This window comes from Ostrinia nubilalis, chromosome Z, assembly GCF_963855985.1.
Source record: "Ostrinia nubilalis chromosome Z, ilOstNubi1.1, whole genome shotgun sequence".
Classification (NCBI taxonomy): domain Eukaryota; kingdom Metazoa; phylum Arthropoda; class Insecta; order Lepidoptera; family Crambidae; genus Ostrinia; species Ostrinia nubilalis.
Window position 1 is genome coordinate 14,056,076 of NC_087119.1, and position 12,775 is coordinate 14,068,850.

At 32.0% G+C, this 12,775-nt stretch overlaps 1 protein-coding gene and 1 long non-coding RNA gene across 2 annotated transcripts; one reads left to right on the forward strand and one right to left on the reverse strand.

The window, feature by feature from the left end:
- Positions 1–5,643: 5,643 nt before the first annotated feature.
- On the reverse strand, positions 5,644–6,388 carry LOC135087052 (uncharacterized). Its single transcript, XR_010260665.1, has 2 exons — positions 6,141–6,388; positions 5,644–5,846 (listed from the first exon to the last, which is right to left on the reverse strand). It is a non-coding gene; the product is annotated as an uncharacterized LOC135087052 (long non-coding RNA).
- Positions 6,389–6,475: 87 nt separating this feature from the next.
- On the forward strand, positions 6,476–11,089 carry LOC135087049 (secernin-3). The gene is made up of 7 exons (XM_063981899.1): positions 6,476–6,553; positions 6,687–6,866; positions 6,952–7,148; positions 7,389–7,695; positions 7,903–8,094; positions 8,469–8,603; positions 8,690–11,089. The coding sequence occupies exons 2-7, from the start codon at positions 6,714–6,716 to the stop codon at positions 8,903–8,905; spliced, it is 1,200 nt and encodes a 399-aa protein (XP_063837969.1). The 5' UTR covers positions 6,476–6,553; positions 6,687–6,713; the 3' UTR covers positions 8,906–11,089.
- Positions 11,090–12,775: the final 1,686 nt, after the last annotated feature.

Genomic DNA, 12,775 nt, shown 5'->3' on the forward strand with positions numbered 1-12,775 from the left:
ACGCTACGTCTTTCGGCTCGTGGTCGCCACTCAAGAACTTTCCTGCCCCAGCGGCCATCAGCTCTACGAGCTATGTGCCCCGCCCCGTCTATGTCTATATGCGCTACGATTACAGGGTATCATTTTGCATAGTCGCAAGACTTCACTCCGCTGCTGTCAAATCAATGTCGCATAATGTTATCGCAATGTGTGTGGCCCTTGGCCAAATCACAGAAGCCTATGCGAAGAAAGAACACTTGAATGACAATGAAAATCAGGGTTACCATTTTGTAAGATCTCCTCACTATTGAGGGTAACAAAGTAACATTAATAATCTAGCCATTAATTACATTTATTACCTATACGAGAAAGTAAAGCAACATGCGGTTTTATTTTAATTTGTAAAATATTTGTAAAAGTTTGTTCTAAGTTTAGTTTTACAACAGTATTGCTGTTTCAGCTGTCACTGTGAAGCTTTGGGAAAATAAATAAATAGAAAAAATATTAACATAAATATTTATTTAAGTTTTTATGTTCATTATCATAATATGCCAATTTAAGTTACACTGTGTGACAGTCTTTGACACTAAACAAACTCTTCAGCTTAATAATACCTACCTACAGGGCGTTTTTATAGTTACTCTTGCTGATGCTGATACAACTACTTTTCTTACAGGACCAATATCATATTCTCAAAAAAAATTCACATCCTCGTGATGGTGATAATTTCTATGGAGAGGTTTTTTTTTTATATTCGGTCTCTTGGGATAAGTTATTCCATTTGAGCAGTAGAATTAATCCTTTTTTTTTTGATCACATATAAAAATAACACAAGTGTTTAGGAAAACTTCTTCTTTGGTATGGTATCACTACGGAGTTATAATGGCGGCAACTCTGTATCACTGACTTGTAACTTTCAAACAGTATGAATAATAAGGGCACCAAATTGGTTTTCTTTCTTAAAAAAGGCTTTCACTTTTAGTACTAACCCTTTAGCACTATTTCATTGAAATAAAAATACAATAAACGCACAGAAGACTGAAATTGAGTCAACTGACGTGACATTTATAATTTGTTGACATTATGACAGTTTGACAAGACTAGGGATTGAAAAAGTTTTAATTGAAAAAGTAAAATGACATTTTATTAAAACGATTCACAAGGATATAATCGATTAAAAATATTTATAAAATGTTCTGATACTTGCCTGTAGCGATTATCCAATCCTGGTTTCTACTGAAAAACTACCTCGTGGCAAGATTTTAATAAAATAATAAAATCTTTATCTTCTCTTTCACAATCTATAAAAGTTCATTTGGTCTATTATTATACATGTGCTATGAATGAGGGTTTTCGCGATTGAAAAATCCGCGAGATGGCAATACGTAGACGCGAGGTCCAAATGCTGCATGATTGGTGGATTTTGACATATCTGTCAATGTCATGTCAAAAATAACCAATCATGCAGCATTTGGACCTCACGTCTACGTATTGCCATCTGGCGGATTTTTCAATCGCGAAAACCCTCATTGGCATAGATTATGAGAGACTGGCAACTATACTAGGTTGATATATGTTTCTCTCACTTCAACTGGTATTGGATTCAACATCGGATTCTGACACTTTTACAGTTATGATACCATGAATATCAGTTTATGGTCCTAATTATTTTTATTTTATTTACGACCTTCGACCAGTTGGACACTTTAGATAGCTTCTTGTAATAGTGTCAATATCTTTTTAGCTTTTAACGCAAATCTAGTCTTCAAAGCAGTTTAATCGATTTATTTTATTTTCAAAATCGATATTTTATTGTCTATGATGGCCGCAGGAACATCACTATACATGGACTCTCCCAGCAATAAAGTACGGTAATGCCTCGTACAGATTTTATCGGCAAAAATTATGGAACTTGATAGGTTTTAGACCATGCCACGCACCAAAACGTCCGGAAGTTGTAATAGTATTATAGAATAAACGTTAAAAGACTTATTTATTTAATTTTTCAATGCTTAAGTGTCCATTAGAATGAAAGGGTGCTTAATGTATTAAAAAAAATAGAAAATAATTATGATGGGTTAATGTTTTTGGGCGGTTTTTTAGGCGGTTTCTGACAATGTCCTTTAATCATTCAGCAAAAATTTGTCGTAATGAACAGGTCTGCTCTAAGTGCTCTGGTAATCACAGTCATAAGGAATGTACTTCTGAAGTCATTAAGTGTAGCAACTGCCAAGGTTCGCACTTGGCCATTTCAAAACTGTGCCCTTTCAAAACCCAAAAACAGGAATTGCATAAAAATAAAAATTCAAATAGAACTTATGCCTCTTTATTGAGCAAAAATGATTTCCCATCATTACCACAACAACGGTCCCAGGCAACACAAAATGAAATATCTCAAAATAACAAAACAAAGAGCAAACCAACATCAGCAATTGGTGATGTACAGAATATTGTAAATAACTCAAAATTATTAGATGCCATAGTTAAAACTTTAATTACTTTGGGCAATTCAAGCCAAATAAAAACATCGGCGCACATAAAAGAGGAATTAATTAAAAATCTTTCCTCTTCTTGAGAATAATGCAGCATAACATTCAGAGTTTATGTAATAAAAAGTCTCTTTTAAAAAGTACATTAATGAATCACAATATAGATGTGTGCCTACTTAATGAAACATGGCTTAAAAATAATAAACATTTTGCTTTGCCTGGTTATAATTTTATTTTTAAAAATGCAGATAATGAACATGGTGGTGTAGGCATTTTAATAAACAACAAAATTAAGTATTCAATTATTGATACAAATTTCTATCAAGATGTTCAAAATGTTGCAATTTCTGTTTTAACTGAAATGGGTCCTATTTCTATTTTGTGTGTTTACTGTCCTCCTAGAACTGATAATAGAAGAAATATTAGATTACAGAAACTTAAGACTATAATCAATAACTTACCTAAACCTTGTTTAATTTCTGGTGATTTTAATGCACACCATGTAGTTTTTGGATGTAATAGCACTCAATCTCGAGGTAGGGAATTACTAGAAATAATTGATGATACAAACCTATGTATTCTAAATACTGGTCAAGTGACGACTGTCGGCAGGCCAAACGTAAATCAGTCGGCAATTGATATTTCTTGTGTGAGTCCGGTCCTCGCTCCATTATGCGAGTGGAAAGTTGGTGATGATCCATTGGGTAGCTACCATTATCCGACATTTATTGATATAATAACATCCTCAATAAATTATAAGTATGAAAGTATGGAAAAGAAATATTTATTTCATAAAACAGACTGGAGTAAGTATCAAGCTCTTTCTAAATTATTAATAAAAAATTGTATTTTCAAGAATGACCCACTAGATTATTACAACTCTTTTTGTGATATTTTAACTCAATTAAGGCAGGAATGTGTGCCAGTTTTTAAGGGCAAACAATTAAATAATACTAAGAGTCCAGCTCCATGGTGGAACGAGGACTGTGATAAAGCAGTTAAGGACTCTAAGTTAGCTCTATGTAATTATAGAAATTGCCTTACTATGGAGTCATACATAGAATATAAAAGAGTTGATGCTCTTAAAAAGCGTGTATTGAGTGATGCTAAAAGGAATGGGTGGCAAAATCTGTGTGCTTCGTTTAATAGAACAACTCCAATAGCTGTAGTGTGGAATTATATGCGTAGGTTTAAGAGAATCAATTCCTGTAAAAATGTTTATAGAAATGATGAGTGGGTTAATGACTTTATAAATAAGCTTTCTAATAACGTGAACTTAATTGATTTTAATATTAATGATATTTGTGATAATGATAATGTTGATGATAATAATGAATTTCTACTGAATGAATTTAGTATCAAAGAGCTTGATATGGTCTTGAAAACTAGAAAACACACAACTCCTGGTTTAGATAATTATCCTTATTTAATGCTACAACATTTAGATCAGACTGCAAAAGATGTTTTATTAAAGGTTTTTAATACTCTCTGGGTAAATCAAGTTATTCCAGAAACATGGAAAACGCAATGCGTTATACCGATACTGAAACCAGACAAACCTGTAAATGATTTTAATTCATACAGACCTATTTCCTTATCATCCTGTTTAGGAAAATTATTTGAACAAATTATAAAGTTACGATTAGATTATTATGTTGAGAACCAGCATCTGTTACCGGATTATCAATTTGGTTTTCGTAAAGGAAAAGGTTGTACAGAAAGTTTTGTGTCCTTTGTTGAAGATATGAAAAAATGCGTATTAGCTAAGTCTACTGCAGTATGTGCATTTCTCGATGTTCAGGGTGCGTATGATAATGTAAATCTTCAACAGCTAGTACAAGTTCTAAAGGAAATAGGTCTGCCAGGTAAATTAGTAAAATGGATATTTAATTTTTGCTATGATAGGACTCTATACGTTAAACGAAACATTTTACATGGTCCTAAAACAACTAGCAAGGGCTTGATGCAAGGTTCTTCATTGTCCCCTTTACTTTACAACTTATATACTTCTCAAATAAACAAATATGTAACAGGAGATGTAAATTTATTACAATTTGCGGATGATATTCTAGTGTACAGTGTTAATAGAAATGTAAATATAGCATCTAGTAATGTAAATAGTGCTTTGTATAAATTAAATGATTATTACAAAAATAAATTAAAATTAGATATTAATCCTAACAAAAGTTCAGTGTTAGTATTTGGAGATAGCTCTCCGGTAAATATTGTATATAATTGTATGAAAATTCCACAAGAAAAGGAGAAAAAGTTTCTCGGTGTTATTGTTGATGTGAAACTTCAATTTAGAAGTCATATAGATTATATCTGCCGCAACGCTATGAAGGGTATTAATATAATGAGATCTCTTGCTGGTATATCTTGGGGATCAGACCCTAAAATTTTAAATATGTTGTATAAAAGTTTAGTTCGAAGTCATTTTGACTACAGTTGTCTTGCCTATTTTCATGCGAATAGTGTAGTATTAAGAAGATTGGATGTAATTCAAAATATGGCTTTGCGAATAATTAGTGGTGCAATGCGCACTACACCCATTAACTCTTTGGAAGTAGAAACATGTATAGAACCATTGTTTCTGCGTAGACTTTACTTATCAGAAAAGTTTTGCTCAAAAATTTTAGCTAGGAATGACCCTATAGTTTTAGAAAAATTTCACTTACCAACACCTCTGTCTAATACCTTGCTAAATTCTGCTTACGTTACAGCAAATGATGTTATAAATGGTAACATACCTGTTATGTTAAAAATAATAACTCATATTAATGATATGACTAAGAATATGTACAGATGTAATTTGTGGCCTATCTACACATGTAAATATGATTCACTCTTGAATAAAATAAAAGTTGATATAAGTAGTGTAGATTCCAAAGAAGACTTTTTTCAGTTTATGAGTCACAAAACTATGGTGTATAAAATATATTCAGATGGATCAAAAAGTTTAAATGCAGTCAAATCTGCCCTTTATGATCCACAATGTAAATATAGTAAATGTTTTAAAATTAATTCAGAGTGTAGCATATTTACTGCTGAGGCATATGCTATATTACAAGCATTAATTTACATTAAGTCTTTAAGCTATTGTAGTTATAATGAGTTTATGATATTATCTGATTCGAAAAGTGTTTTGATGAGCTTAGACAATAATAATATGCACTTTAAAACAAATTATTTAATTTATAATATAAGAAACATTATTAATGAAATTAAAAAACCAATTTCACTCAAGTGGATTCCGTCTCATCGAGGCATACCAGGGAACGAAATTGTGGATCAAGTTGCCAACTCTGAACCTCATGAAGACCACTCGGAGCATTTTAAGGTCCCCTTCACGGACTTTCACACCATTATGAAAGAAAACTGTAAAGAGATATGGAAAAATTATTGGAAAATATGCTCAGAAACCAAAGGCAGATGGTATGCTGGGATACAAAAGGAAATACCAACGAAACCCTGGTATTATTACAAAGAGTATATAAGCCGTAGATTTGTAACAACAATGAATCGTCTGCGATTTGGACACCTCAGATCTCCCTCCCATCTACAGCGAATGAAAATAGTGAATAGCAGTTCATGCAATTTTTGTGATGAGGCTGATGCCGACCTGGAACATCTGATTATGAAATGCCCAAGATTTGGCCTTGAAAGACTTACACTAGTAGCCGATTTGAATCACTTATCAGAAGCAGATACAGAAGTTAATGTAATACCCCGCCACATCCAGGAAATATTATCAAAACCTATTACTTATGAATATTTATACAAATATGTAATCACTACAGTTGGACATTTATAAAAAGGACAAGTTTAAAGTTTAAAACTGTGTAAGAAGAAGCCAAGAATATATTTACTGAAGAAGCAAACTGGAAGCAAACATTTTATTATTTTAACGACATGAAAGAATATATTGACAACTTACAAGTATTCGGCCAATGGTACAAATTTCCAGGCCAGGAAGGATTAAATTAAAAAAAAAAAAAAACTGTCATTTTTGTCTGATGCATTTTTGGCTGTCACTCAGCCAGTTTGCTGTCATTTGTCATTCTTTCGACTTTCCTGTCGTTCAGGTCGGTCGGAATATTTTTATTTTGTCAGCTTTTTTGACCGTTTTCACCTTGAATATACCATTAACATTAAGTTTCGGGAGCTAATCTTTGTCCAAGTGTAGCAAAATAATTATATCAATACTAGTTTTTACAGGTAAAACCCAATTAATTAAATTTCATTATGAGGTTTCCAAAATCTTGCGACACTTTTGTCGTGCTTCCCCCGGTCACTAAAAACGGCCGAGTAATATTCGGCAAAAATTCAGATCGGCCTCAAAATGAAGTGCAAGAAGTGATACTTGTTAAGGGTGAAGAAAGAAATCCAAAACTGAAGGTAAGATGCATTGAAAACTTCTGGTATTACATTTCATTTCAATTTGCCGATTTTGCCATAATTTTTATTATTATTTTGTGTTCAGTGCACGTATATCACTATTGAAGAAAGTCCAGACCCCGTAAACACTGTTATTCTGAGTAAACCAGCTTGGATGTGGGGAGCAGAGATGGGAGCCAATGATAAAAATGTAGTCATTGGAAATGAAGCCGTGTGGACAAACAACAACGAGGGTGATGGAGATGCTAGGCAGAGGCGCCTTTTGGGCATGGACTTAGTCAGGTACCTACCTACTACAACTTTGTTGCTACTATCTGGACCTGTGCTTAAAATCCTACCCTCTGACCAATAAGGCATAGTGTCTATTTAATAAAAATCTGACTTGAAATTGGTAAGATACTGCATACCATAACATATTGCCTACCACCATGCTCTAGCTTGACAAATCCTCATGAACTTGATTTTATTCTACCATTTCCTTTATAAAGACATATTATAATAATACCCTAAATCTTATTCCAGGCTAGGTCTAGAAAGGGGCCACACCGCTGAACATGCTCTAAATGTTATAACTATGCTACTAGAAAAATACGGACAAGGGGGCCCTTGCTCAGAACTTGATGATAGCCACTTCTACCACAACTCATTTCTGATAGCTGACCCAAAAGAAGCTTGGGTGCTAGAAACTAGTGGCAAATTGTGGGCAGCTGAAAAACTGACTGCTGGATACAGAAATATTTCAAATGGTTTAACAATAACTACAAAAATTGACAAACATTCTGAGAATTTGCAGGCAAAAGCCAAGGGAATGGGGCTATGGGATGGACAGGTAATTGTCAATATTGTTGTACCATCACCACACCACAGTGCACACTCGCATGAAATTAAAAACCAAACCACTGTCAGCTATTTTATGAATGCAAACTAAACTGTTTTAACATTGCACACATCGTTTTTGTTTATAGAAAACTCTGAATAAACAGCCCTCTTTCATCAAAGTTTATAAATGTGCCTTAAATACTTACTACATTTGCAGAGTGAATTTAATTTCACCAAGTGTTTCTCCTCTGGTGGAGATGAGGTGCGCCAGCGTGAAGGTGAACGGTTGCTAAAGGAAGAAAGTGCAGGTGCATGTTTTGATGTCAAAAACATGTTCAAAGTATTACGTCACAAAGAAAGCCGCATTTGTCGTGGATGCGACGATACCTTTCCTACACAAGGGAGTCAGGTGAGTTGATGATGATATACAAATAATTTTGTTGACAAAATTATGTTAGTACTACCCTTCCTGTCACAAGAATGAGTGTAGGTTTTAAGTTTTTATTGCTCCTGTGTTGTCTACTATTAAGCTATATCTTTAGGTATGTGAGGTTGTTCAGCAATAAAATCAATATTCACACCACTTGTAGGTATATTATTTCTTAGTAATAAATATTTGTTTAGAACATCAAAACAGTAAATTATTATCTTGTCACTGCATCAGGTGGCACCAACCCATGAAGACCTTTAAATGAAAAACATTATGCAAATAATCTAAGAACTATAATAATACAGATATTATTTCTATTTCTTTGTAATTCAATATTTGTAATGCATTTGCAGGTATCAAGCTTGACTTCTCAAGGATTGAATGTCCATTGGTTCACTGCAACTCCAGACCCAAGCGTCTCATATTTCAAGCCATTTGTGTTCACTCCAAAACCTCAGATATCTTCGTACACTGAAAGTTCTAATGAGGTAAGTATTATAGTAAACGATTTAGAAAATCAGCTAGTACAGTCAAATAATTTAAGGTGTATTTAATTTATATTTTCCTTTTTCAGGCAAAGAGAGAGCATCATTTATACAAACTGCATGCTGAACATGTTTTGAAGAGCAGTAATGAAAAGATATCTACACTTTTACATGAAATAGAAAATGGCTGCCTTATTGAATTAGAAGAGTTTATACAAAATTATGAAAGCGGTCAAGGTTCTTTAGATGAGCTAAATGATCTGATGAAAGACTGTGTTGAAACTGAAGTAAAATTATATGGCTAAATATTACCTAACGAAACATTTGAGACATGTTGATTGATTTAGTAATGCTATTTTTCAAATGCTTTTTGATGTTGTTGTAATGTGACGTGGCCAATTAGCTAAACATAAATTTTTCCCATCTATACATAGTAGATAAATCTAAATATAAAAAATATATAGTTAAATTTTATTATTGTATATTTTTTAAATTTAAATATTAGATAAATAACTTTTATTACAATTTAATAGGGAGTAAAGTATCAATTTGCCGATTTTTTGTTAAATATCCATTAGTAATTCCTCGAATATCTTTTTACAACTATCAATTTTCCCTTTTTTTCTTTATGGATCCTATAGCTTAATGTTGTCTCAGTCTACCCACAAAATTCCATAAACTTCAAAGTAGTCTTCTAAAAAATCGCAAATATTATGTTTGTATGAAAAAAACGGCAATTTCATACTTAACGCCTAATATATCGTTATTAATTAAATATAAATAAAGTGAGAAAATGCATTTTAAGAACATGATAAGTATGAACTCGTATGTGTTTTTGATGTTTCTAATTAAATCATCAAAATGAATCTATGTTAGTTAGATTTTTAAATATTATGTTCGATTTTACTGTTACTACTTGTGCTAGCTTCGGCTTGTATTATTTTTTGTATTTTTTTACGTTATTTGTAGGTGTCATACTTAACTTATGCTTTAAAATTGCAATAAATCGCAATCGCAATTTGCGTGCCTTAATTAATGTTATCAATTATTTAAGTCTAGGTGCTAAGAACCAAAAAAGTGTTTATTAGCTACATTCAATTTGAATTCTGACTAAATAGATTAAATATTATATTGTGAGTATTTCTCAAAAAAAATGTACATTTTGAAAAAAAAAGTGTGCTTTGAAACAGTTCAAAAGTTTTATATTTATAAATCATCACACAAAAAAAACACACAATTTTGAAGGATGAATAATAATCTTTAAGATAACGAAGAATTATAGCTATAATCCTACTTATTACCAAATATTTAGATATTTTAAAAATAGTCCTTTTTTACCTTTCATACAAAAACCTGTTTGTCACCCTAGCTTTTTCATGTATTTTTGTTTCATAAAATGCGATACGTAACTAAATTATTGTAAATTTCTTTGTATTATCGTTCTACAGTAATCGCAGTTTCTGTATCAAATTGATTTTCTATGGGGTGTCATAATAAATTGGCAATTTAAAGCAAAAAAACAAAATGAGTCGCTCTCATTTACTATTTCGTTATTTACTCTTTAGTTACGATTTATTTCTACTTTCCCATGGTTTCTGAACAATTCCGTATTTATTTTACACGGACAACAATAGCTGCACTCTGAATGGCTGTTGGCCTGACGTCTCCGCCATAACATCTATCGCGAAAATTAGTGAAAACGTGTGTGTTTTGTGGGATTACTTTTTCGTAACAGGCAGTAAAATCAGCGATTTTATATAGAACGGTAAGTCTTCATTAACCATTTTTTGTAATACGTGTGGTACGAACATTTAGTAAGCTTTTATATTTGCTGTAACAAATTTTATCAAAAAAATACTTGTTTCTGATCTCATTTTGTCTAATATTTCGTAACGTTTTTTACGAATTTCGTTACGTTACGAAAAAGTACAACATAATGCTGAGTGTATACTGTTATTACCTGACTAAGCATAGTAATATTCACTACTTAATTTATTTCAAAAAATATAGAGCGTTAATAACAAAAGGATTGGATACTATCTGCTTTACAGAAGTGCCACCAGCAAAAAATTATCAAATCATTTAGATTACGTTTTTATGTGATTACTTCTTTTGCATTTTTAGGAATGCCGCCAAAAACCAATGCCGAAAGGCAAAAAGCTTACAGAGAACGACTCAAAATGGATAAACATGATGGAACAAAAATAATTTTATTAAAATAGTATGAATGATTACTCCCTTATTTTATTTCTAACCCCTTAATATTACCCCGTATTTGGGTGCATACTTACAAATATTTCGAATTGAATAAATGAAGAGCATTCACAATATTTCGCCAATGTATAACAAGCCTTATGGCCTTACTATTTCGTTACTACCGTTTCGTTACGTACATTTTTTTTGAGAAATACTCTTGTATTATGTATACCTGAATGTTTTTAATTAGTATGAATTGTATTTTCCTTGAATTATTAAATTTTAATTAATTACACGATGTTTTATTCTGTAATTTTGTAATATTGACTTCTTAAGATACAGTAGAACGCCGATTATCCGAACGCCGATTATCCGAATCGCCAATTATCCGAATCGGTCCTAAGCATAATATAAAAAAATTAAACCAAGTAATTTTTGATTTATTGTGTTGGAAGTCAGATATATTCAAACTGAGCGTTATTGTAGCAGTTTTACAATAACGCTCAGTAGAAACATATCTGTTTGTAAAACTTATTAAAGTTTATTTTATATGTGTCAGTTCGTTTTTCTCTATTACCAGTCTATGTTCGATTATCCGAATCGACCCCGGTCCCAATTAATTCGGATAATCGGCGTTCTACTGTAGTTTAAAAATTTCAAGTGTTTCTACATATAAATGGGAGCTTTTGGTAAACGTTTTGATGTCAACTTATTGCTTACTTTTTTAGAGTAGGCGCACACCGTTGATTTTTAGTTGGCCCGATTTTAAATTGTATGAAGAATCGGCCAAATCCTCAGATCATAGAACTATGATCTGAGGCCAAATCGAATCGGCGTAGTGTGGCTGAATGAAGTAAAATATGAAGATAATTGTTTTTGTAAGAAGCTCTATAAATCGGAAGCTTTTGAAATTTGTGGCGTAAGGGATACAGAGTCTAATGTTTATGTTTGTTGTTGTTATCGAAATCCAGTAAGAAATAACTTCGATTTATTTTTAGAGCGCTTAGAAAGATTCTTGGAACATTTCTTCAATAAAAACTGTATTTTATGTGGTGACTTCAATGTAAACTTATTGAACGATGATAGGCAAAAAAAAGATTTTTTGAAACTTCTGAAATGTTATAATTTTAAGTATTTGATTGATTCGGTGACCTATGTACGTAACAACACAGAATCATGCATTGATAATATTATAACTAACATGCATGGTACTGAAATAACAACTAGTGTTGTACATAATGGCCTAGCAGATGGTCACGCAGGGTTATACTGCACCTTGAAATTGGAAAACCAAAATATGGCTAAAAACTGCGATGATGCTATTAGAATTACGTGTAGAACCTATAACGAACAGAGTGCAGCAGTCTTTGAAAGGCAGGTTAATAACGTAGATTGGACCAGACTAGACGTAAATTCTTTTCTGAAAACATTTAATCATACTTTCGAAACAAGCTATAAAAAAAGAACAAGAAAAGTAAAAAATAAAAGAGGTAATAGGCTACAGTGGTTAACACAGGGTTTAAGAGTATCTAGTAAAATGAAAAGGTTTTTAGTTCTAAATATTAAAACAAGTAACGGAGAATTTGCTTGCAAATATAAAAAAATCTATTTACAAATATATAAAAAAGTACTCAGAAAAGCAAGACAACTAGCTGCACAAAGAGAAATTATCCTGGCCTCTAACTGTAATAAAGAAATTTGGAAAATTGTAAATAAAACTAGAAAAGGTCAGACAACTAGAAAAAATAATATACTACTAAAAATAAACGAGAATATTTTAAGTGATCCACAGGAGATAGCTGATATTTTTTCTAACCAGTTTGATAAGGCAAATTCACCACTTAGTAAAAATGATCCTTCTTCAGCAATCTTTATATTGAAACAGAGTGTGAAAGAGGTTGAAGCTAATATGAATTTTTATAAGACTAACAAGAATGAGATTACGAAAATTGTTCAACAATTGAAAAATAAAAGTTCCT

Bases quoted from the DNA above. Each gene is read 5' to 3' on its own strand.
- LOC135087049 (XM_063981899.1), top strand. From the start codon at position 6,714: ATGAGGTTTCCAAAATCTTGCGACACTTTTGTCGTGCTTCCCCCGGTC. The intron at 7,149-7,388 runs GTACCTACCTAC...ATCTTATTCCAG, and splicing joins TTGGGCATGGACTTAGTCAG to GCTAGGTCTAGAAAGGGGCC. The intron at 7,696-7,902 runs GTAATTGTCAAT...CTACATTTGCAG, and splicing joins TGGGGCTATGGGATGGACAG to AGTGAATTTAATTTCACCAA.